This window comes from Melanotaenia boesemani, chromosome 16 (assembly GCF_017639745.1).
Source record: "Melanotaenia boesemani isolate fMelBoe1 chromosome 16, fMelBoe1.pri, whole genome shotgun sequence".
Classification (NCBI taxonomy): domain Eukaryota; kingdom Metazoa; phylum Chordata; class Actinopteri; order Atheriniformes; family Melanotaeniidae; genus Melanotaenia; species Melanotaenia boesemani.
This window is the reverse complement of record NC_055697.1, coordinates 7,076,064-7,102,670: the sequence shown is the minus strand read 5'-3', so window position 1 is coordinate 7,102,670 and position 26,607 is coordinate 7,076,064. Positions and strand designations below refer to the sequence as shown.

At 38.9% G+C, this 26,607-nt stretch overlaps 1 protein-coding gene across 1 annotated transcript in view; it reads left to right on the top strand.

Annotated features, from left to right (window-relative positions):
* Window positions 1-26,607, top strand: part of LOC121655782 (serine/threonine-protein kinase 32C-like) — a 134,132-nt gene that overhangs the window by 91,439 nt on the left and 16,086 nt on the right. Inside the window, exons 4-8 of the mRNA XM_042010623.1 lie at window positions 11,404-11,577; window positions 21,341-21,378; window positions 23,385-23,474; window positions 23,681-23,784; window positions 23,919-24,035. Coding sequence (XP_041866557.1) covers window positions 11,404-11,577; window positions 21,341-21,378; window positions 23,385-23,474; window positions 23,681-23,784; window positions 23,919-24,035 — 523 coding nt within the window. The remainder of the gene's footprint in view (window positions 1-11,403; window positions 11,578-21,340; window positions 21,379-23,384; window positions 23,475-23,680; window positions 23,785-23,918; window positions 24,036-26,607) is intronic.

The following is a 26,607-nucleotide window of genomic DNA, read 5'->3' as shown; positions in this document are numbered from 1 at the left end:
GATATAGATAGTGGATAGATTGAAAGACACACCCAGCAGGTGAATCTGGGACTTGTAGGTTGGACATTTATGGAGTGATATTGCTTGCGTTAGAGGGAGCAGATCTGATGAAGGTGCTTTAATGCTCACATATGTAGCGTATTGCATGATGGTTCTAGGAAGACCAGAAATACAGTAAAGTTTGTCTTGACTATAACTTGTTCTTGAATGAATAAAATTAATAAAAATTTAGTTAATTTCCCCCATGGGAAATGGTCATGTTAGGTCATGATCTGGAATATCTTGCTGTTCTTATCTAAGAGCAAAGATGACGTTTTCTGTGAATCTCAATCATCATAAAAAGTTCTGAAATAGAATGGTTGGCAGATGAGGCCCATTGAGATATGCCATAATTCTCGTCCTCTTACAACTAACCGTGATCACCTTGGTCTTTTTGCCAGTTGGGAGTAGGTTATTCCTGCAGCATGACTGCAAAGACATCCAGCAGCCCCATATTCTCAACACCTGCCCACCTCTAACACACCCAACAGAGACCCTCTGCATGATTCAAAGCTATTCTGGGAGTTTAAAGGAGTTCAGTCCCATGTAGCACTCCTTCCACAGATTATTTTGTTCAGGACTTTGGACTTTCTGAAAAAATACTTCACATGCTACTTTTAAACAGGAACTTTTTGTAGGACGTGGCTTTCAAAGTGCACCACGTAAAAGCAGGCCAGTAGAGGTGTTGTGTCTTCAGGCTACTGGTAGGAGGCTGCAGAAAGGCAGCGCTCAGTCACACTATTGTTAGAGGAATCCTCAGAGGAGCATGCAAGTGTCTTGTGATTCAGTCATTCAGCCAGCTCTTAGCCAGTCGTCAACTTTATGTAGGCCGGAGAAACTTTGCAGGCAGCTCGGGCCAACAGAATCACAAGTTCGCTTTTTCCTCAAATGTGTTTCTCCTCTTCTGCTGTCCCCCTATTTCCCTCTCTGCTCCCTGCCTCCCAGGGCTCATTTGTCATTGTGGCCTCATTATTTCAGCCTGTTCCTTGTGCTCCTTCCAGCCAGCTAACCACCCTTTCTTCATTGCTTTGACTGTCCCAGCTAAGTCCTGTCCTGGCATTTCTGCATGGCCTCCTCATGGTTTTGGACAGTAACAGCTCTCCCCTGACCCCTAAGAACTGCCAGGCATTCATTCATACTCCTTTGTGCTCATATAAAGCTACACTCAGTAATCTGTCATAATCATAACTGCAGGAGAACACATTAAATGAGATTAGTGGTTAAACATTATTTTGACCCATTTCAGCACCACAGTGTTTAGATTTATAAACTGTAAGAAGAGTTTTGACCACAGATTTAAAATCTTTATATTATACTGAAAGTCTGGATGTGTAAAAAGCACTCATGAGTCATCCAAGATATCATTTAAAGAAGCACTTTTGCAAACACGCTCGCTAATGGTGGCATATTCAGCATCCATCTTGCATCCTAAACTCTGAGTTCTGTCCAGAGAGTAAAAGTCATTCGGATGTTGACTCGTCTTGTCTCTGGCTCTGTCCCTTGCTCTTTCTTGTCCTTCCTTCTTCCAGTAATATCATCTTGCCTTTCTTCACGAAAGCAGCCACGGTGCGTGTATCAAAGTGGCTGGTGTGGTGATATCCAGTTGCAAGCGTGTGACAGTGCGTAAAGCAGAACTCAGCTGTAACATGACGCTGCGTGCCAGAAGAAAAAGTTGTGAAGTGTGGTTTCTCAGCCTCAGGACGTTGCATAGCAATGAGCTCCATGAATGTACAAAATAAATCTAAATGTGCCATCAAACTGGTCAGAAACAGTTTTATGGTTATAAAGTTGCAAAATTTGACTTAACTTAGTTTTATATTTTTAAATACCTAATCACATTTTATCTCTATATAAATCCTAATGTATCAGATATTGAAAATATTGAAGAACTTACATTGCTTCTATAGAATTTTCATTTCAGTTCTTTTCTGACTTTTTAATATTACCTGCTATATTTTAACCTAAATATTTGTATGTTCTCCTTCTTATACTTCCAAAAGATGATTTTTATTTTACTTTTAATAAGCGATGCACTGATTAATTAGATGTAAAGAGTTTCAACACTAATATCAGATGGGTCTGCAGCAGTGTTTGGCCGAGAAACACATATGGATTTCCAAGTGAGGAGATCCTGCAAACCAGTTTAACAGCTTTTCAGACCGCTCACCTACTACTTTGGTGGGTCAAGTTATTTATGGCATATGTAGTTTAATTTGTTGCTAAATATTTACCCTTTGAATGAGTGAATACTATTATGTACAATGATAATTCACCACCTAGCCAAACAAAAAGTAGCCACCTAGATTTAACTAAGCAAAAAGATATGAGCTTCCTATTGGATAATTAGTTTGGGCGATTATGTCATAAATGTCCATCAGAGATGAGAGAAAGTAAACTCCTTATATCATTAAAAGAATTGTTTTTTATTTTATTAAACTGCACAATAAAACTGTGCTAAAAGATAGAAATTGTGCAGTATTTCACCAATAAATGTGCCAGTCTGGTGTGTCAAAGAAAAACAAAGTGAAACAAAAGCGATCAAATGTGTTTGTCCTGCATTGTCATGTATGAAAAATCCTTGTGATTCACTGATTTTAATCAAATATATCTATTTACAGAAAGGTAACCAAATTTTAATAATCTTATAAGTGAGAGATGACATGGCATAACCAAACAGACTCAATTGTAATGCTGGAGAAAGAGCAGGAAGTTATTCCTCAAGCAGAGCCTGAAGCTGGAGTTGTTTGCTTTAAGAGCAATTCTTGGTGTCGATATCAAATTTATTTCTATAGTACATTTCACACAACAAGGTTGACCAAAGTGCTTTACAAATCAATGTGAAAAGACAAGGCTCCAAGCAAATGAGTAAATGCTGCTAAGTCAAGATGTGCCATGCTGACAGACTCCTACCCAAGAAGACTGAATACTAGGATTAAAGTAGCTCTATGTAACTTTCTGGCCATATATATATAATACATTTTATTTGGATAGCACTTTATATTGCAGGGAATCTCAAAGTGCTTACAGAAAAAGGGCTTGCATAAAAACTTCTAAAGACTGTGGACTTCTTAGGTGGTCTGGTAGGGGTTCCACAGTCTTGGGGCAGCAGCTGAAAAGGCCCGATCACCCATGCTACGAAGCTTGGTTCTGGGAACTTGAAGGGTGTTTGTTGTTGTAGAATGAAGGGTTTGTGAGGAGGTGTGAGGGGTGAGGAGTTCCTGTAGGTAATGAGGGGCATGTCCATGAATGCACTGGTAGGTAAGGAGGGAGGCCTTGTATTCTATTATGAGTGGGACAGGGAGCCAGTGAAAAGTTTTCAGGATGGGGTGATATGATCTTGATTGTGCACCCTCATCAGGATCCTGGCAGCACTGTTCTGGATGTATTGCAGTCTCTGAATGCTCTTGCCAGAGTAGTGCATTACAGTAATCTAGCCTATATATATATATATATATATATATAGTGCTGGGCGATATGACGATACATATCGCGGGGACGATAGAAAAGTGTCTATCGTGCCATTTCTCTTCTATCATTTCTATCGTTTCAAACCAAATTTTATCAATTATTACAACAAATATATCATTAAATAGGCTGCGACGATTTTATTAACGTTGTCTTGTCACTACGCATACTCTAAGTTTATATAAGTGAAAATAAAGAAGAATAAAAAAAGATTTTTTGCAAAGAAACTCCGTCTGGTGGTTTTGCGACATGACGCTGCTTTACGTCTTTGATTTTCGCGCGGGTTTGCAAAATGCTTTACGTTAATCATGAGTGCTGAACGATGGACGCGGAACAGGTTGATGTTTCATGCCCGGAGTCGCAGATAGAGACAGCTATGCAGGCAGCCCAAGAAGAAGCACTTTTACCCAAAAGAGGGGGTACGTCTGTGATTTGGTTACATTTTGGGTTCAAGAAGTCCGACACGGATCAGAAGATGGCCATATGCAAACTATGCCAAAAGACTATTCCTGCGCCCGATGCCAACACAACAAACCTCTTCTATCACCTTAAGAAGGTCCACGAAAAAGAATACATGACAATCCAAAAAATCCGAGCTAAACCAAGTGGAACAGCGGGGGCAAGTTGCGAAAAGAAAAACTATAGCCAGCCGAAGATAAAGCAGTCTTTCGCACAAGGTACGCCATATGAGAAGGTGTCCCAGTGCCATAAACAAATCACATGTGCCATCTCGCGTTACATCTGTAAAGGCATGGCTCCCGTGTATATAGTTGAGAAGGACAGCTTTCGAGACCTTAAATTAATTAATTAAATAGTGTTTATTTTGACAGTTGAGTTTAAATAACTGTATGATTTTGAAAAAAATGTGAAGGCTACTGTACCTCAACCACAGCTGTTTTCATTTGATACATTTATATTGCTGCACTAAAATGTATGTTTCTCATTTGTGACAGTACAGTTAAATGTCACTTCAAAATAAAGCTGGAGAAAAGTAAGCAATGAAATTTTTGTCAAACGTTTCAGAGAATAACTGAAAACATACTTTATTGTGGTATATCGTGATATATATCGTGATATATGATTTTATATATATGATTTTTTCCATATCGCCCAGCACTATATATATATATATATATATATATATATATATATATATATATATATATATATATATATATATATTTATATACATATATAGAGTATGTCTATGCAGCAGACAGTGGTGATCTGTGCAACTATTAAAAACGTTGCAGGTGTTTCTTGTTCTTTCCTTTTGCCAGTCAGACGTACTGCGTTTGCTCTGTCAGAATACGCGTTCGCAAGGACAATTTGGAAACGATCCAAATTATGTGTAAGAAGCACAAGACAGACTAAATTATCCATATCTGTCTTTAGCCTCAAGCATAAATGATCCTTTAGACACACCGTCACACACCAGCAACTAGAAATCAACACACTGGCCATTTTTAACGCGCCCCATGGCTGATTCATTAATGAAGCACAAAGGGATAATACTGGAGGAAGAGAGGAAAAGAAAAAGAAAGTGTGCCGTAGTGCTTCTTTGAATAAAAAGGTGCTCCAACAAAGTTTTAGTTTAAAGATGTCCATACTTATTTATCCAACTCATTGTGTATTTTCATTGTTTTATTTTTTACCTAACTGATTTCTTAGGTGTGTACACTTTTATCTCCACACTTTTATGAAAGAAAATGCCTTTAAGCAGTGTTTGAATAACTGAATGAAGCCTAGAAATGGTAATAAGGGCACACACAGCCCAACCTCTAATATGTTGTTGGTTTAGAAGTGAGAAGATTGGCTGCATTATGAGGAGAAAGTAGTTGAAGGAGATGCTTAAACCCTTTGTATTTTCTCATTTCTGCACACATGCTGCTCTTTAACCTGCTTCCACTGATACCGTGAGCAGAGTAAGTGTCAGAAAATCTCTTCAAACACTCTTTTCAAACAAGTGCCCTTCAACTAAAACATCTCCCTTTCCTAGTGACAGCTCTTCCATTTGTATTCCTTTTATCTCCAAGACAGCGGAAGTGTCTTTTAATTACATTCTGTCAAATTTGTGGAATTTACTTTGTGCTTATTTGAGTCAAAGAATTGCCCAGAAAAACGGGGAAAAACGTTTGTGTTTCCTCTTTCATTCTTTGTGGGGGCCTTAAAGGTGTCACGGCCCATTAACGTTGAAGATTTCAAATGCTCCGCTTGCTGGCCCTTATCTGACATCTTCTTGTCACCTCGACGACGGTGAGGAGGGAAGTGACAACCAAAGAGAGCCCGCCACAGTCTCTCTCATGACCAAGATATTTCAGCAGTGGACTCAGAAGATCGTTTTGTGGGCTCAGAGATAGCAAGGGGCCGCCTCATAGGAAGCTCATCTGTCAACTGGATGCCGGGAATCAGATTGTGACAATGAGGTGATAAAAAGGTGACTGTGAGGAATCACTGCCAAAGGCAAACAACATCCTGTGGCTGGCCATCTGCTGGGGCTGCTCCGTGTTTTAACAGTGAGGCTGAGATTCAAAGGGTCAGGCCAGGTTGGTTTACTGAGGTTGATGTAGGTGGCTCTGCCGTCACTTCCTTTTGAGCGCCTGTGACAGCAGCACCAGCAGGGAAAAGGAAATGTGGGAGTGCTGGATGAAGAAACTGAAGCATTTTACTTCATTTCCATTGAGGCCGAAAGTACCATACTATTATTGCATTCAGTGGATCATTATGCTCTTTTTCACCCACATTATATATTGTCCTACTAGAAGAGAAAGATCCAACAGGACTGCAGTTGTTTATCCCTTATATCCCAAAGTTGAAGATGGAATTATGTTGCCTTTGCTGCAAACTCAGCCCCCCTTCTCTCTCATAGAGATAAATTGCTCCTGAATATGAGCAACCAGAATGTCCCAGTGAGAGTTCAGGCCCTCCGACTTAAAGATACAGCTATAAATAGAAGTCATACCACCACAGTATGAGAGCTTTAATGAGAAAATAAAGAACTAGCTCAGTAGCAATTACATAAAGCCAGGTTTGATAAAAAGAAATCACCAAGGCTCAGACTGTTTTCCCTCCTGGGGTGGTGGATGAGGGGCTTTTAAATCATTTGTCTGCCTTTATTTTTCTTAGATGACTAATTAGGATCTGTTGTACTGAAAGAGTTTGTTCGCCGTGTAATTTAATGTTTCTTTTCCGGTGTATGGGGCATAAATTGTGGAGCGTTACGAATCCCCACACAGATCACTGTGGGGCTGTGTTTTAATTAGCTTTGCATGATTAGTAAGTCTGATTGACAAAAATGTTGAGTGGACCACAAACAACCTCCAATTAAGGCACATCAAAAAAAGAGCTCAAACTTGACAACTACTGCCTCTCGTTGAGCATTTCTCCAAATAACTGGCATGTTATTGTGATAAGTGTGGATGTTAGTCATGCTTAAAAGGATGGCAAGAAGAGGATGCTTATTTAAACACTGCCAACCCAAGCATACAGTATACAACACTACACCCCTGCGCAGTTTCAGATGTTACATAATAGTAACTGTGTCACGTCTCATTAATTACATCACAATGTATTTTTCTGTTATGAACAATAAGAAACAAACACTTCCCCAATCACCAATAGTTAATACAGCTGTGATTTCCAGATGACCTAGCCCAGTGGTGCCCAAACTGGGGCATGGGCCCCCTAGGGTGGGCCCAGAGTTATGATAAGGGTGCTGCAGGGCTAAATAAAACTTGTAGTTTTTGCACTGCTAATGAAAAATAGACAAAGTAAAACATGTTATAGAGATTGCATTCAACAAGAATCACCTCGAGCATATAGAGAGAATATTGAAAACTATAATAAAAAATAATTATAAATCTTTATTTGTATAGCACTTTTAAAAACAGAGTTTACAAAGTGCTGAACAGCACACAGCAAAGAAAACAATGACAAGACACAGCATGAAAATTAAATAGATAAAATATTATAAAAAGGCCAATCGATAAAAGTGCGTTTTAAGAAGTGATTTAAAAGTTGAAACTGACGGTGCTAGCCTTATCTCCTTAGGCAGGTCATTCCAGAGTCGAGGGGCCCAGACAGAAATAGCTCGGTCACCTTTGGTCTTGAGTTTCGACCCCAGAACAGCCAAAAGAGACCTGCCTGAGGATCTAAGGCTGCGTGGAGGCTCGTAGGGTGTCAGTAAGTCCGTAATGTAGCTGGGTGCCAGCCCTAAACGAGCTTCAAAAGTAATCAGTAAGACCTTAAAATCAACTCTAAAACGCACAGGGAGCCAGCGCAGCGAGGCTAAAACAAGGGTAATATGTTGTCTTTTATTGCAACCAATGAGAAGCCTAGCTGCTGCGTTTTGAACAAGTTGGAGGCGAGAGAGGGATTTATTTTCGAGACCGGAGAGGAGGGAGTTGCAGTAATCAAGTCTGGAGAAGATGAGTGCATTGATGACTTTTTCTAGATCAGGTCGGGAGAGGACAGGTTTGATTTTACTGATTGTGCGCAGGTGAAGGAAACAGGACTTGATGACTTTATTAATGTGAAGGTGAAAATTGGAATCAAATATAACACCTAGGTTTCTGGCAGATTGTCTACAATATGGGCGGTGGAGTGAGGAGGGTTGATTAAGATAATTTCAGATTTAGAAGTGTTGAGTTGAAGAAAGTTTTGTGCCATCCAACTGTTCACATCGTTGAAACACTCTAACACAGCAGCTAGGCTTCCAGTGTCCCCTGGTCTCAGCGGAAGGTAAATCTGTGTGTCGCAATACAGTGGAAGGACACGTTATGTCAAGCTATAACGTGTCCTAGAGGGAGCATATAAAGTGAAAACAGAATGGGACCTAAAATAGAGCCCTGCGGTACACCACAGGCAATGTGGGCAGAGGAGGAAGTATAATTACCTAGGGTGACCGCAAAGGTTCTATCTAAAAGATAAGAGTAAAACCAATCAAGTGCAGTGTCTGTGATGCCAACCCAGGTTTTAAGACGATCGATTAAAATAGCATGAACAGTGTCAAATGCAGCACTCAAATCTAAAAGAATTAAAAACTATGACCTGGTCTAGTATTTTTCCATAAATTTGAACCATTTTAGTAGAGATATGCACTATTATTTTTTCTCAACAAATTGAAAACAACTTCCTGGGGTCTAAATAAAATATCTCCATTATTTTTTGATAGAAATACCAAAGTACAGCAGGAAAGATAGTACAGCAGCTCCTGTTGAACACATTGGATATTGCTACCACTGCTCACAGTGACGTGGTTCAGGGTTTGGATTGGACTGCTCACCCCACCTCTCTCTCAAAAACCCTTGAAGCACATTATTTCCATTTGGGCAACATATTCAGTACAACAAAAAAGCTTGGAAATACCATTAGATCTGAAGGTGTAGGTGTTTCTAAAATTTTTGACTGGTACTGTAGTGAATAACCTGAGAACTCAGACTACACATAGAAAACCAAACTCAGTCAAAATGAGATATTTCAAAGACCTTTCCTTCAACTGCAGTTTGATGTTTGTGCAGTAACGTCAAGTTCAGATTATTACTGTTCTGTGGGCCATAAGATTACAAGGATTCTGTCTTATTTGGTCATAATTTCCACACTTTTTCCTCCATTTACAGAATTAAATTAGCCACATTTCTGCCTCTAGCATAGAAAAAAACTGTTTCATGGAGTTGCATAAAGCTAAGCTAAATCATTTCATCGCAAGGTTTGCTGTTGTTTTTACCTGTAGACCAAAACAAAGTGTGTAATGAGCCACACCTCCCGCTACCTCTTCCTCCCACTCACCTTGTTTGCTAACGAAAGTGCAAACACACTGAGCAAAACAATATCATCGTTGTGAAACATGTTGAAGTAACCGATAACATTTATGTTGTTACTTACTGTCAGGAGAAGGGCTAGCTTCGAGTCAAATTGTAGCTTCTTTAGCTCTTGCAGTGCTTTTCTCTTTGGAAATACAAGGTCAGTGTCAATCCTGCACGGTGGTGTGGTGGTTAGCACCGCAGCCTCACAGTAAGAAGGTTGCTGGTTCGAATCTTGGCTGGGGGGAGGTTCGAACCTTGAGGGCAGTGGACTTTTCTGTGTGGAGTTTGCATGTTCTCCCCGTGTATGCGTGGGTTCTCTCCGGGTACTCCGGCTTCCTCCCACCGTCCAAAGACATGCATGTTAGGTTAATTGATGACTCTAAACTCTCCCTAGGAGTGAGTGCGAGTGCGAATAGTTGTTTGTCCCTAATGTGTTGGCCCTGCGATGGACTGGTGACCTGTCCAGGGTGAACCCTGCCTTTTACCTGTTAATGCTGGGATAGGCTCCAGTTAACCCGCAACCCATAATGGACCAAGCGGTACAGAGAATGAATGAATGTCAATGTATCCCTTTTGTCCCTTTCTCTATCCGACAACTTCTTCGCCAACGACCTTTTTTTTTTTTTTTTTCCCGAAGTAGTGTCAGTTCCTGTTCGTCTTTTGGTCAATGTTTCATTCTGCTCTCTGCCATTTTGCTTCAAAAATATACACTGCCACTGCTCGCTGGCTGAAGCCTTTTACAGGGAGGGAGGACCGAGGGCTCCGAGAGGAGGGAGGAGGTGGCAATTTACATGAACGCATGGCCGGACCAGCTGGTAAACACAAAGCTGGAGATCAACACAGAGAGACGGTGTATGATGACATGATATACTCCTGATGAAATTACACCTTTAGTTCTTCACATAGCCATTTTTTAATTCCTCCAATCTAGAAATGATTCATTTCTGCTTGTTGTTCCTTTAAGCAGCAACATCAGAAATAATGGCAACACATGTCAGGAAAGACAGAAAACATACAGCAAACATTCATTAAAATGAAGCAACAATTATCAAACTCTGGAATTTTACTCCAGTTTCTTTTTGAGCAAATGGTTGTGATATTTGTATTATATGGTGTTTGTGTAAAGTTTAGTCCAATGTTGCCTCCAGACAACAACTAAGATGTAAAACCATTGAAAAGACTTTCTATTACAATACTTTTACATTTATAATTGTTGAAGTTATTGAAGATTTTAAACATATTTCTGAAGTAAATGTTAATCAAATAGTGTTTTTGTTTTTTTTATTACTTTTTTCCATTAATAAACCATTATGGTGTAATGTTGCCTACATGCAACAACCCCCAAAAATATACAAAGAAAAAAAAATAAAAATACAGACATAAAATTTTTTTTTTGTCTATTTTGAGACATAAAAACACTGGCATCATAATGCATGCAATAGAGGGTTAGATAAATCTTTTTTTCTTCATGAGTCCACTTTGAAAAAAAAGCAGAGCTACAGAAAGTACCTGAAAAAAATATGTGCAACACATGTCCTTCCATCCTGAGGAGGACTGAGCCTATTAACCAAAAATAAATGAAAAAATAGAAAAGAAATACAAGAAATAAATGTCTGTAATAAAAAAAATAATTAGATTTATTTTTGTATCATTGAGCTGATTTTGTGTTTTTATTATCACAAAAGCAGTTAGCATACTGTTTAATTCCCACTTACTGAGAGGTGTTGCAGTTTTATATTTTTCTGTGGTTAAGTGATATTCACTGCAGAACATTCACGTCTGTTGTATACCACACGTTTGCTTTGCATGTATAAATACTAATTACCCGGTACCTGTTAAGTTTGATACATGTAAAGAGCATGTTTTCATGTGGTCTTTGGCAGCAGTGTCTGTCCTGGTGTGTATTCCCATAAACATGCATGTCATAAACTTTGCATATAAAGTGCATCATATGTAATGCATGAGAAGGCATCTAAGCCCACATACAGGATGATGTTTGGTCTAATGTTTGCTTCTGTTTGTCAGCATGTGTTTTATGTCCCCTCCGCTCACCTGGACATGGTAACTGAATACTGTATGGTCCCACTACGACCAGGTACTCGTTCCAGGATGAGGAGGACATGTTCATGGTGGTGGACCTCCTGCTGGGAGGAGATCTGCGCTACCACCTACAGCAGAACGTCCAGTTCAGCGAGGACGCAGTCAAACTCTACCTCTGTGAGATGACACTGGCGCTGGACTACCTGCAGAGCCAACACATCATCCATAGGTACACATTTCTTCATTTTCATGTAGCAGTTTAGATTGATTGTAAATTTAAAACCATTTAGAATATTTATGTAATTTATGACTTACTGATGGGTTTTAATGATGAAAATCACTGTAAAATGAACTCCTTTAGGTTCTTGGTTTTCAGATTTTACACTTAACGTGACTTTAAAAAATCATTAACAATGATAATAAATAAAACCACAGTTAACCCCCAAATGCATAAATTAATGTGTGATATTAGCAGAGAGTTGCAGCGTTGCCAACCGATTGCATAATTTTGTGTTGGCACGTACGATAAGCCTCAGGCCAAAGCTTAGTTTTTCTTCTGCACTGAAACAACAAAACAAACCCAAAAAACACAGAAGAGCAGCTCAAGGTTGCGTCTGGAATTTCAAGTACTCCATTAGTTTTATTTCATAGATTTATGTTTTTCCAGCTTGCAGTGACATTATTGATAATTTATTAATATCCAGATTTAATCCTCAGGCTACAACTCAAAGGCAAGGATGAATTTAATCCAACTTTTCTGTGCAACTACATTATCTCCTCTCTGCTGTGGAGCAAATGCAGGGATAATCTATTTTTCTTGGTGTATGCACTGTTAGTTATTCAGAAGCACAAAGTCACAGTGCCTTCCTAATTACCAGTAGAAACACTTCAGGCTATGGACATGACTCATGTGTCTTAGTAAAGACATTTTTTTGCACACCTTCATCGCGTCCCTTTGACTCATCTCACCTGCGTCCACATTGACCTCAAAGCTTAGTATCACGCCATGTCAGCTTATTCTGTCAGATGGCGCACTGCCCTGCAGCCCCTTAGAGAGCTTTACTCAGGTTTTAACTGTTACATTTGTTATATTTTGCTGTAGTTATGCTGCTCAAAATATGTAAAACAGTCCTTTATTCCATACAGTAGAAGCCCGTTCAATAAAATAGAAACTGTTAATGTAATTAGTGCATCACTCTGGATCACTGAAAACCCTGGACAGATTTGCATTGAAATTCCACCAGAAGTAGGTCATGACCCAACTTACAAGTGGTTCATTTTTATGTTAATCTGGATTTGGATTCTGGAATTTGATTTATTCAGCCTCAGTGTGAATAAACACCCGAACCGCGTTTGTTTTTGCTTTACATCTCTAAAGATTGAACACAAGTCTTTGTAGTTCTTGCAACACACCACCTTTAATTAGTGTAGTCTCACTATCCACAGCTATATACCCAGATATGCTGAGCGCAGCAGTGGAGTACAGTAAATGTGTGTGTGTGTGTGTGTCCACTCCAGTAAATGAAGAAGCTAGATCCCCACAGATTGCAGATTTACTGTCACAGATGGCTGAAAAACTGTTTGAACAACATTCAAAATCTTATCCGGACTGCATTTGTTCCTTCTAACCGATATGTGTGTGCATGTTACAAATGTTGTGTGTGTAAATTGTGTTTACACTCTCACATTTTGGGGGCAGAATAAAGCAAATGCTCAAAATGCAAATTAATAAACATTCTAGTGCACAAACTTGTTTTAGAACAGCAGCAATGTGTCAGTTTCATCTCTGAAGAGTGTTTCTACAAACTCAGTCTGAAAACCGTAAAAAAACATGGCGTCATCTCAGCTTGCATTATGTTTTTAAAGAATGCCATCCTCTGATAATCATTTCCTCTCCTGATCCACTCAGTTGAATACTTTCTTTAGGCACACTCAGTCAAACTGATCTAGCCTGTATGTTTTTTACTTAATCCAAGAGATTAGAGATAAATGAATGCAGAAAACATGTTTTACTGTTTATGAGGGAAACCACCACACCTACATCATCGTGGGTTATATATCTCCAGTTTAAAGAAAGAATAGTTTCCCATGACAAAGGCCGTTTCCGGCAGAGGGACGAAGAAAATAAGAAGTAAAAACAGATTTAGGTGTAGGTTGGTTTTAAACCGGTCAGTAAAGCCTCGTTTCCATCAGCAAGTCCGGGTCGGTACGGAACGGTTTGATGCAGTAAATCCTGATCTCTGTTGCGTTACCAACTTTACTGTGCTCACCGGTGGGCTGCATATCAGTCAGATAGTGTTGGAGGTCTCAGCTACGTAATAGCATGATGTCATAGCGGCGCGACGCCTTCCTTGAATTATAACGAAGAACACGATACAGAAATGGAGAATGGTGGACGTCTTGCAGTTTGAGCAGTTTTACATATTATACATATTATTGGGCTGCACTGTGGTGTGGTGGCCAAGCCTTGGCTGGGGAGGAGGTTCAAACATTGGCCTTTCTGTGTGGAGTTTGCATGTTTTCCCTGTGTATGCATGGATTCTCTACTCCAGCGTTCTCCCACTGTCCAAAGACATGCATGTTAGATTGATTGGACACTAAATTCTCCCTAGGAGTGAATGTGAGTGTGAGTGGTTGGTTTTTCTCTTTCTATGTTGGCCCTGCAATGGACTGGCGACCTGCCCAGGGTGTACCTTCCTCTCACCTGTTAAATGCTGGGATAGACGCCAGCTTCCTCCAAACCCTGAACTGGACTAAGCGGTAGAGAGAATGGATGAATGTAGCAGTTAGAACAGTAGTTTCTTATATGTATATATTTTTTTTCCAATGCTATTTCCGGTCGGATCAAAGAATTTCTATTAAAAACTATCTTGAAATTGGACGAACAGTGAACGTTTACCACAAATAACAGGGGCTGTTAATCCAGGACAATAAATTCTAAGACTTCTGGTATTGCGTTGGCTTTCTTCAAATTACTCATGTATTTTAAAAGCATTTGCCAACATTTGTTATTGCTGTGGTTCGTTATATATTTCCTTTAAGGCAACAAACTCATGCTCTTTCACGTGATTTCAACCAAAATGCTTCATAAAGTCGCTGGTGGTAAATTTGGCAGCATTCATGTCGCCTCTGGAAACTTCAGCCCCGTATATTAGGCATGTTGCTGTTTTGCTAACGGAATTTTCTAATGAATATTGATGCCAAATTACTAACATACTGTAGCGCCCGGCAGGACATATTTATGAACGGATGCGGAGTTATTCTGAGAACAGCTGCTTTATTGAACAAATAACGTTTACTGTTGGCCGTAAGCACACCAAACAACCAGCATCAGAAAAAACAACAACGTCAACCTTCTCTCTAGCCTGCTCATTTTCCGACTCACTCTCGCTACTGTGCCCATTTATTTTCTGATCCAACCACATATCTGTCTCAACCCCACACACACTTAATATTACAGTCTCCCAAACACATAAAACATTTTTACATGTAACATTAACAGGAACATCACTGTAGGATTGCTAGAATACCATTAATGCTAAATGTTAGCGCAACAGTGCAGCTGCTTCTCGCCTACCAACTCAAAACACCGGTCAACCAAGACTGCATAACTTCCTGCGTCTGTGTGTGGTCGTGTTGGGTAGGAAACAAAGAATTATGATTCTGTTTCCATAGTATCAGATGGTGTTTAGACAGAAATACTCGCCAATACCGATCCCTTTACTTTTGGTAGGATCGGCGAGTATTTGCGATGCTAGTATAATATCGGCCCATCCCTATATATAACCCCGGGGAAGACCCAGGACACGCTGGAGGGACTACATCTATCAGCTGGCCTGGGAGTGCCTCGCGATCCCCCTTGATGGTCTGGCATATGTGGCCGGGGAGAGGGAAGTCTGGACTTTCCTTGCTTTGTCCGCTGCCCCCACAACACAGCCCCAGATAGTCGGTAGAATATGCACACACACACATATATAGATATATATAGATATGTATAGGAGTTGCTTGTTCCCATGTGGGCAGCTGCCCTTTTTCCCAGCTTGGGTCTTACGAAACTAATGTGGCAAAATGTCAACACTGGGGAGAAAGAAAAAAGCAGACACATGGACACATTTCACCTTTGATATAAAGCAAAGCAGAATACTTTGTAAACTGTGTGGAGCCACTAACGCTGGTGGAAACAGCACATTTGAAGCAACATTTGCATCTATCCTGAAATTCACTCAAAAATAAACTTGACTGACACAAATTTCAGAAACATAATTCTTCTTACAAGAAAATCAAGTTGTTTTTTATTCTGTCATGTCTCATCTTGCTCTATATTCTCTAGACTTTGGCTCCAGACATACATTTAATGAAATACACCTCTAATTTTCATAAACGCTGGGATTTGTCATTGCTTCATGTTGTGGCTCAGGAGCTGAGTCTTAACACATGATTGAATGTAGCCTTTACTGATGTGCATCTGTGGCTATTTTTAGGTACTCAGATGGGGGTATAGTACGCTGTATGCAATATACGCACCACTACATCTGCCAGCAGCCTCACAGCGAGACTGAGTGAATGAGATCATCTTCCGACTCGTTGAGAGTTGGTGGTGGTGATCTGATATTTTAGTGAATAACTTGGTAAACATGGCCGCTGTTTAGTTCCACTCTGTAAGTTTTTTGACAACAGAATACTATACAATTATTTTGTTGCACCAACTGAAGAAAGAAGGGTATCCGGTCTCCTAGCAACAGTCAGCTGTCACCATGCCCAGGGAGGTAAAATTAGTCCTAGGAGAGAAAGGAAGTAGACTTGGAGAGTCCCTTTTTCTCTTTTCTGTTGTCGTCTCCCCTGGCTGCTTCATGCACTCCATGACAGCTTTACTTTTCTTCATAGACCAGCTCACTCTTTAGACGTGATCCTGTACAAAAAGATACTTCTTTGTATGTGCAGTTTCATGTTTAAATGACATGTATGCAGTTGCTGAAAATGAATTAAATGCTACGTAAATTCAAAGTGTCATGTCAGGATTCCACCTGTGTACGTATCTCCTTCCTACTTTGTACCGTGGGTTCCCCATCACGTCCTCTTCCTCTCATCTTCAAGAATCTTGGCAGATGGTATTAGCATTAATGTAGGTTTCCATAGATGCAGCACGCACACACAGGCTTACAGGGTGTGTATATGGTCTCTGCAGGCCTTGTGTGTTCTCCACTCCAGCGTGGTGTGCAGCATAATTAAATAAGCCGTGTGCGCTCTGGTAATTACCCGTAGAGTGCTGGAAGGGCTAGGAAAAGTCAACATGTGTGTGCATGTGTGTGTGCGTGAGTTCCCAGTGTAATAAGCATGTACAGTTAAACATGCAAGCGCCTTCAGCACATCTGTGATGGTTGGGCTCTCCTTCCCTTTGCGAACAGTTGAAATGCAGGGAGTAAGAGGATCTCGTCCCTACTGTGCTGTTACTGACACACACACACAACATGTTGCATCAACATGTAATTCACACATGCATCAGCCTTTAAGCACCTCCTACAGACATAACACATGCTGCATGTCTGATTCCAGTCTTTCCCTTGTTGACCACAAACTAGGACAACTTCAAGTTCAGTGATGACTAACATGAACTGAATTAGACGTTTAGTTTAAGCCTTGAGTCTATGAAACACTTTTCTAACAGCAAGAAATAAAACTGCTTTTTCATGCTTCTTTTTTTTACTTGTCTAGCATTGTAGCAGCAGAGTGATGGTCTGGCTGCTGTGTGATGCTCAACAAATTTGCTTTGCCAAGGGGAGCTTCATGAGTATAATGCTCCTCTTGATAATCTAATACATTTTTTTATTCTTATTTTATTTGTTTGTTTTTTTTTATCTTGAATAATTGTTTATTACTGAATTTACATAATATTGCTGGACCTGACCAGAAGGCACAGAAGACTAAGGGTAAAGAGTGAACAGAAATCAAGAGGAGAGCAGAGAAAAGAAAGAGGAGATAAAGATACACCAGACAGGGAGAAATGGCCTTCAATCGACCAGAAACATCAGAAAACAAACCAACTACTACACCTATACAGAAACACAACAGAGAATATCATAGACCTTTACAGGAAAACAAAATGGTTAATGGACTGTACATACATCTTTTCCTGTCAGCTTGACCACTAAAAGTGCTTTATACTGCACGTCATATTCACCCTTTCACACACACACACACACATTCATACCCTAATAGACACATCGGGAAGCAATGCAGGTTTTAGGCATGTCACCAGGGAAGCCTAGAATCGATCCACCGAAAGAAAGACGACTGGTCTTTCTCCTGAGCTAAAGCTGTCCTGACAAAATTGTCCTGAACAAGCAGACAAAAAAAACAAACAAAAACATGTATCACAGCAAAATAACAAAGTACCAGAAACACACACACACAAAAACCTAAAGAAAAACAGCTTTTAGTGAATAAACCAAGCGGTAAACACAGTGACTGTTTCAAAGAGCAGAGAACTAGTTAGCATCAGAGCTACTATCCAAGGTAAGCAGTTAGTGAATGTCTTCAGGCAATGAAACCTGGAAGGGAAAGTGTTGGAGGAACCACCATGAGAGGAAAACCCCTGCATGGGATGTACCACTGACAGATAGCAGAAGTGGCAGAAATAAACAAGTCCCACCAATGGCTAGAGAGGCCTGGACTGAAGGAGAGCACAGAGGTCCAGAGGAAAAAAAAGAACAGAAGAAACTGGAAAAATACCAAGGCCTCAAGGAAGAGCAGAAGAAAGCCTGGAAGGTGAAGGCAACAGCAGTACCCGTGGTCATCGGATCAGTGGGGGCCGTGTCCCCAACACTGGAGAAGTGGCTCCAACGCATACCTGGAGAAACATCAGACAATCAAAGAGTACAGTCCTAGGAACAGCTAAGATACTGAGCAGGACCCCCAAGCTCTCTGGCCTCTGGTAGAGGTCCTGAGCTTGAGATGAACAGCCACCCACCCTACCCAGAGGAGATTAGGTTAGGTGAGGGAAGAGGTTTTTTCTAAATATATATTGGGGATCGGTCTCAATTAAAAAAAAAAAAAAAATCAGGTTAATTACAGGCCTAATAATTAATTAATCTCAATTAATCACATTTTAATTGCATTACAATATTTGCCCCAAAAAGCAACATCTTTGTTTTTATTTAAATCGATTTTAGTGAACATCTGAATCAAATAATAGACACTGACATTAATATTGTAAACTGAACCTCTATTAATGTCTGGAAAAATGCATTTAATTGCATTATAATTCCCTATTCCCTAAATATCCCTGGCCCAAAATGAAAAGACCTAAAGTTAAAGTGTCATTTTAAGTACTTTAACTAGCAGCTCCAGCTGTTATGTAATTAAAAGTCAACAACATGTTAGGTACTTCTAACTTTTTCAATGTTTTTGTCCACACTCTGATAAGCCAGGGTGGGATCAGCTAGTGTTAGCTTTACGAGCTTTCAGTCATTTTCAGTCTGGTCATGGAGCAGAGGGGAACGCCTCCTGCTCTAACTGCAGCTGTGAGCGCTAACGGATGGGGAGGGGAGGAAACGCTGCTCATCGTGAAGAAGTAAACGTGCTTTCACGTCAGTTTCCAAAAGTCTTCAATAACACCAGAAAAAGTCACTATATTTGTGTTGTCTGAACAATTTGTTGCAGCTTCAAGAGCACTCTGCTGAGTAGTGAAATACTCTCCCAATGTGCCTGTTACAACAAAGAAAGTTGGAATATGATGAATAATATTTTTTGATATAAATTTGAGGTGCTTTTACAATAAAAATGAACCCGTTAAAAAAAAAAAAAAAACACTAAAAACCACAATACATTTTGTTTCAACTTTTCACAAAAGCTGCCACGAAATTTGTGATTTTAGGTCAGAACATCACCAACAACCACTGAAATCTTAGAGGGACTGCTTATTAAATGTTTCATTGTCACCAGGCTGACTACCAGCTGCTTTCTAACACGCTGTTGTGGAGTCTGTCATCAAAAAGAAAAACCTTGATGTAACTGTTCTAACTATATGCCAATATCTAAATTTGGTTTTCTGTCAAAATTTTGAGGAGAAATATGACCATGTAGACAAAAATCCTGCCATTTACCTGAGGCAGCGCTAGGAGTTTTTAATGATCTTCTAACTATTGACTCGTGAGGGCGCGTGGGATTGGGAAAAGCAGAGGAACTAATATTTTGACAACTCGAGCTCTGGAAATCTCTTGAGCTCTGGAAATCTCTGGTCCACACTCCAGACCACTTGGTGGCAGCAATGTGCCAGTTCATTTTTGCCAACCACCAAAAAACAGAAGAAGAAGAACAAACTTAGGTTGACCAATCTCTCTCTGAAAGGTTGCTGCTCATGGTGACATTTTTTTTAACTTGATTGCTTTGCAAAAACAGAACATCCACATTCCCTGGTTTAAACTGTGTTCTTTGTTCATTAATCACTAATTCTGCTCCAAAAAAAAAAACAAAAATAACATGGTGCTTGACTCATTATTTAAATAGTTGACAGTTATTTAATAACAATATTTAAAGAAAATAAATACTGTTCTCATCTGTGATCTGCCTGTGAAATTTATTATTAGTTATGTATATTTATTTATTTAGCTTTTGTTTTTTGTTTTTTGTTTTTTGTTTGTTTGTTTGTTTGTTTGTTTGTTTTGTTTTACACTTGAAGCAACTTTCCTGTGAGGCAGAGTCCTGCAGCTGGAGCTCATTTTTGAAAAAATACCTACTTGGTTGTTTTTAGTACAGTGAAATTCAGCCTGAGCTCTTTTTTTTTCCATGTAATTTCTCAACCTGTTTAAGTTGTCTTAAAGTTTCATCATGGTTTAAATCTTATTCATGCTCATCCTCAGCCTCCATTTGTGGTGGTGCATCTCAAGGATCCATTTTGGATCCATTTCTGACTCTCTTTTCGTTATATAAGCTGCCTTTGGGATCAATTTTCAGGCAGTACAATATATATTCATATTTCATTGTTATGCTGATGACATCCAAACTTATTTACCTTCTAAATTGGATGTCTCCCTCCCACTACAGCTTTTACCTGCCTTCAAGATGTCAAAGACTGGTTAACACAGAATTTTTTTAACCGTAAATGAAAAAACGACTGAAGTTATTGTATTTGGAAATCATTCATCTTTGGATCACTTACCTGATACACTTGTCTTTACCCCTATACCTCATGCTTCTCACTATTCCTCAACTGTTAGAAACCTTTAAGTGTTTTTAGATAGTTATTTTAAACTAGAGTAGCTTTTATTAGTTGTGGCAAATTGTCAAAGCAAACTCTTAAATTCATTCAAAGGACCTTGCAATATTTTTCATGCATGTAATTTTTGATATCGTCTTGGTCTTGCTTGTCTCACCATCACGTGCCGTTAGTCCAGAATGCTGCTGCATGTATGTGTTTTACCAGGTCACATGATCATATAACTGCTTCTTCAGCAGGTTTAGACTGGCTGTTTCCCCAGTTTTGTATTGATTTTAAGACGCTTTTACTCACTTTTGAAGTTTTAAATGGTATGGTACCCATCTGGTCCACTTGTATATCCCCAAAAGGTCACTTAGACATCTCACCTGATGCTCTTAGTGCTGCTGAGGTCTAGTTTAAAGCATGGGGGGCATTAGGTTTTTCGCAGTGGCAACCCACAGACTCTGGAATAACCTACACTTAATATCCTCACAGCCATGCATACCCTATCTGAAACTTACCATATTACGTTGGCTTCTAATTCAAGTTCAGTTTAATTAGCATCAGGTTTTTATGTTGTGTCTCTTTGTTTTCACTTGTCAGTTTTATTGTATTTGTGTGTTTTTGTTTAATTGGTTGGTAGTTTCTTCTTTTCTAAATGAACTAGAACAGCACTTTGGTCAACCTTGTTATTTTTAAATATCCTATAGAAAAAAGTTTAACATCAACATTTGACATGCAGTACATTTTAGTTATTTACATGAACGTCTTTTTTCTGTCTTTTTGTCTCTTGTAGAGATGTCAAACCAGACAATATCCTATTAGATGAACAAGGTAAGAACATTAATTGTGTGTTTTGTGTGTGAGTGTTCAAGAAATTAAACATGACAACATTCGAATCTAGTTCCATAAAGATTTGGTTTGTCTGTCGAGGTCTTGTATGTGTTCAAATCATTTCAATTTATACTCTGAATGCATCTGTTGTTCAGTGTTATTCAGCTCCTGACTATTTCAAGGACATATTGGCTTGGCGAGCATAGATAACCAAATAAGAGCATGAAAACACTTTCTTTTTTTTTTTACATGCAGAAAATTTAGTTTAGAAAATAGTTTGCCCTGAGCAACAATTTGAACCACATTTAATTTCCAGCCAGTTATTTTTCATTACATGCTCCAAAATAACAGACCAAAAACTTAAAGTCATGTTTCACTTTTTTCATCGAGACTGTGGAACATGGGTCTTACGTCCAAGTTAGCCTTAGGCTAGCATCAATGCTAAATTTAGTCCATATTTCTGTGCTATCTAGCTTGCAGTAGTGATTAATACCTGTTTCTCATGTAAAGCTGTGGCAGTCATTTCTCCTCTAAAAGTCATTTTATATGGAAACCTAACTGATATTAAGTTGTTGCCATGTAAGAAATTTAAATCTAAGGACTGATTGTTAATCTGTGTTGCTTTGAAAAGCAGTAACACAACTTAGGATCCATAAACAATGAGTTAAGTCATTGTTATAGTTCAGCCTGGCCAGTTAATTGGACCACTGTTCTTGTTCCAGTACATCTGTAATCAAGTCTCTTACTGAAATGTCCTGGTTGCCACACTGTTGACTGTATGAGAAACCTTCAAGACATTCTGCTGGTTCTAACTTTCTATTAGAATTGAACATGTAAGTAGTCTATCCACGGCACAGATATCTCTATGTTAAGTGATTTTGCCAAACAATGCAGTCATGAAATCCAGATTTCACAAAGCAGAGTGTGTCTGGAAATGCTTTAAGGACAAACTACAGAACTTTTGCAATTTTCTCAGTGATGTGCCTCCTATAGACGGCTAATGCAGCATCCATTTTGCATTATACCTGTACTGTGAGATCTCTCCAGCCAGAAAAAGACAGTCTTATGTTGACGCTTGTCTTATTATTTGCCCTCTTTCTATCTTTCTTCTCCTCTCTTCCTCAGATGTCTTCTTGTGTTTCTTTGCTGTGCGCATTCAAAATGGCCGCTTGCTAGCATGTGACGTGGTGCGTGAAGCAAAACTCGGCTGCTGCGTATAAAAAAGTTATATAGTGCTTTTCTTTTTCTGAATTATAGTTATACATAGTTTAACATAAAAATATATTTTTTGTTCAGTTTTTCTACATTAATTAAAGTTTTTTTCAATCGAACATTTTCTTTTTTTATTGTATATTGATTATGAAAAAATTATCTAATTATTTCAATAAAACAGAGAAGGAAATGATGTTTTTCAAAAAATTATGTTGTTAATTCAGAAAACAAAAAACGATTTTTCTTAATTCCGTAAAAATTATCACATATTTTTTGTTGCATGTATGTTGTTGTATATAAAGTTGTATAAATATTCTTATTTATTTCAGTTTATTTTTAAAAAGGGAACAGTGCATATTAATAAACATAAAAACTAAACCTGAAGTGTGACTTTTATATTTGAGTCTTTACAAACAGATAATTTAGTTTAACCCGATTCATGTCTCTCTATAGACACGTTATACCTGGAAGTAAATGCTTGTGTTTCAAAGGGCATAACTGAGGAAGAGTGGGACTTGCATAATGATCTAATTATTTCAGATACACATCGTGTAGACAGTAGTGAGAGTCCATCATTATTAAAACAACAAGTATGCAGCCTGATAATGAGACACACCAGTGTCTGGGTCAGAGGACTGAGGGGCTTCTGACTGACGCACAGAATAACCATCCAGTTCACTGAAATGTCACATTTAATTCATTTTCTGCTCTAATGCTAAGACATTTCCTTTTTGTGTCACCAGAGACAATTACCACAAATGTTTTGATGGATTTTTGTCCTTGTGTTTTCTTAGGTCACGCTCACCTGACAGACTTCAACATAGCAACGATAATAAAGGACGGAGAGAGAGCCACAGCATTAGCCGGAACCAAGCCCTACATGGGTAATGTTACTCTGCTACAAGTCAGATCTGGTATTAAGTCGGTAAAATCTGAGGTAAATGTACTATTTTTCATGTCATGACTGAGGGGAAAATTCTGTTTTTGGTGAACAAAACATTTTCTTCATTCCCCTGCATGCATGAGCTGTGGTGAGAAGCTTTTTTTTCCTGCTGCAGACATGAGCTGTCTGTCTGTCTGCTGCTTTTAGCCCCAGAGATCTTCCAGTCCTTTGTAAGTGGCGGTACGGGCTACGCTTTTGAAGTAGACTGGTGGTCATTGGGAGTGACAGCCTTCGAAGTGCTGCGTGGATGGGTAAGCCATAGTTGCCATCGTAGCAGCAAAAACATATGAACTTTCTTCTCTGCACACGCCTGCTTCTCCTCACCTTCTTGATTTTTTTCTTTTTTTTTTTTCTTTTACTTTTTGCCACATTCTCCTAATACCAGAGGCCCTATGACATCCATGCCAGTAACTCAGTGGAATCCTTGCTCCAGCTCTTCAGTACAGTCAGTGTCCAGTACAGTCCAGCCTGGCCCAAGGATCTGGTGTCCCTTTTGAGGAAGGTGAGCTGGATCTGATAAATGGTGTGAAATGTTTTGCCTTTTACTTTATCCTTCCTCCATCGTCCATTAACTACACCCATTTCATCTTATGATTTACAGGAAGCTGACCAGCTTACTTGTGGTTTACTATAATAATTGTATACTTGATTCAGCAGATTTCCAGTTCAGTAAGGTGGCTCAGATTATGTTGATGATTTATTTAATCTTTCTTATATCTTTCATACAAAAACTTCATTTTTTAGACTTACAACTTGTTATTCATGAAGATCTGTTGCTTTTGAGGGTTGTAACGTCTCAGTACATTAAAAGACGGGTTTGTCACATTAAAATAAATAAGCAAATAAATAAATCAATTTTATCAACCTCCGCTCTTTCACAATTACATAAAAACAAAAGAAATACAATAAAATAAGGAAAAAAGAACAAAAAGAAAAACACTGGAATTAAATAAAACACAATTAAATATTAAATTAATAACTAAAAAGTAAATATCTAAAAAAAAACTTTGCCTAAACAGTAGTAAATTAAATTAATAAATTAAATGGATAAAAATAAGTAAAAAGACAAAAGAAGGCCATAAAGAGTTTGCAGCAAATTTGAGACACCAGGTATCAAGGGGTTAAGTCAAAGGGTGTATGTCCTGAAGGAGCTGGTTTACAGATTTCACACAAATTAAAGATGCTATCTGGGTAAAGAGAACTGGGATTTAACTGACTTGCACAGAATACATACCCCAAGTTAGCATGTGAGGGCTGAGTCATGCTCAGCGCCTTTTCTCTGTCCTCTGCGTTCATGTCTTGCATATTTTAGTCTATTTCCAGAGAGCTTGCAGATGCATAGACGGAGTAGTACCACTGGAAATTGTGGGGGCAGCATTGTGCAGTATAGCTTACATGCAACCAGCAAAAAGAACAAAGAAGAAGAATCCATGCTCACTGCCGTCTACTGCACTGCCTGTTTTTTGTTTATTCCTGATCATGATCTCCTCCATCGTCGCCATATTTGCGATTGAAAGTAGCGTCAGAAGCGCCCACTGCCCTCTAGTGGATGTAATTAGTAACAACCATGCCAACGTAAAGCACGCATGGGAGTGTGGGGGCAGCGACATTTGACCACGTTTGAATGGATGTGATAATTCACATTGCAAAGGGAGCATAAACAAGTCTTAAGGCTGATGATGAGGTAAGATAAGATAAGATAAATTTTATTGTAATTGCACTGTTAGTTACAACAAAATTGAGGGTGCTTACTCGGAGCCATTGTGCGCCATAAAATAAAAAAACACTAGGTTCTTGACAAGCAAAATAAAGGTAGTCTAAAGAGGTTTTTGTTTATTTGTTTTTCTTTTAATTCTCATACTTTCTATGACTATATAGTGTAAAAAGAAGAAGTCATTGTAGAGGTTGGTTTGCTTAAAACATTGATAGTAAATTTTGTTTGTTATGGTTTTTATTATTTATATTGTGGGAGGAGACAGTAAAAATCTGTGGTTGTGAAAATCTCTGTTGAATCTCTGATTCAATAAACTGTCAGTCCGGATTTTATCATGTTTCCTCATTAGTAAAGACTTTTTATTTTTCTAACTCAGCACTAACCTTTTCTTTGGCCAGTAAGTAAAACTGACAAACACCACCAGCAGCAGCGAGGCATGTCATGTTACTAATTAACCTTGAATTTTTGTCCTGGCTGTTTTGTTCTCTGCCTTGTTGATGTTATAGAAATACATTTCTCTAAACTCCCACCAAGAATTTCTACCAAACTATTAAATCTAACACAGTGAGTTTTCTATCAAATGTAGAGAAAACGTCACATTAAATAAGAAGTAAATAAATAAATAAAAGTGTTGCACACTGCAGCATTCAGTTGGTTATTTTTAATTAAGTGAAATCTGTCTGAAAGAATTAACCTGAACCTGCTGCCTGGACACAGATGGTCGTCCCTGGAAAGAGTAGCTGGACAGAAGGAGGACAGGAATAAAGAGGTGATATCTGTGTGCATATTGAGATAGACACTGAAGTCGCAGAAGAGTATGGATGTTGCATTGGTAAACTTCTCCTAGAAGGAGGGAGAATAAGTCGGGTCCCTCAGGGCAAAGAAGGAAAAAAAAATGACAGATGGGAATCTGAGAAAGAGGACGTGAGGAAATCAAGCAAGTGGGAGAAAGAAGACGGTGAGTGTAGGCATTTTTCTACCTGTGTTTCTTATAACGAGAAATTTAACCTGATATTTGAGGCCCAAATTATTATATATTTTCACAAGTAAAAATGTTCCAGATGGATGAGACAATTCTCTTTGCGTCAAACAGAAATAAAAATGCTAAACATTTTCCCTCTGGCTCATTTTGTCTGCAATAACAGCCAACCTTATTTTCCTTTTTGTCACGAACAAATGAAGTTTCTCGGGGAACAAATGATGTCATCCCCCCTGGAAATAATTGCTTTTTGTTGTTGTTTTAAGATGAGATTTTTCCAGTAAATATGAAGAACCATGGCTCTGTTTTGGGCAGAGTGTTAGTCGATGCATGACTATGTACTCTGTCTGAATGACTGAGTGTTCTGGATGGAGAGATGGT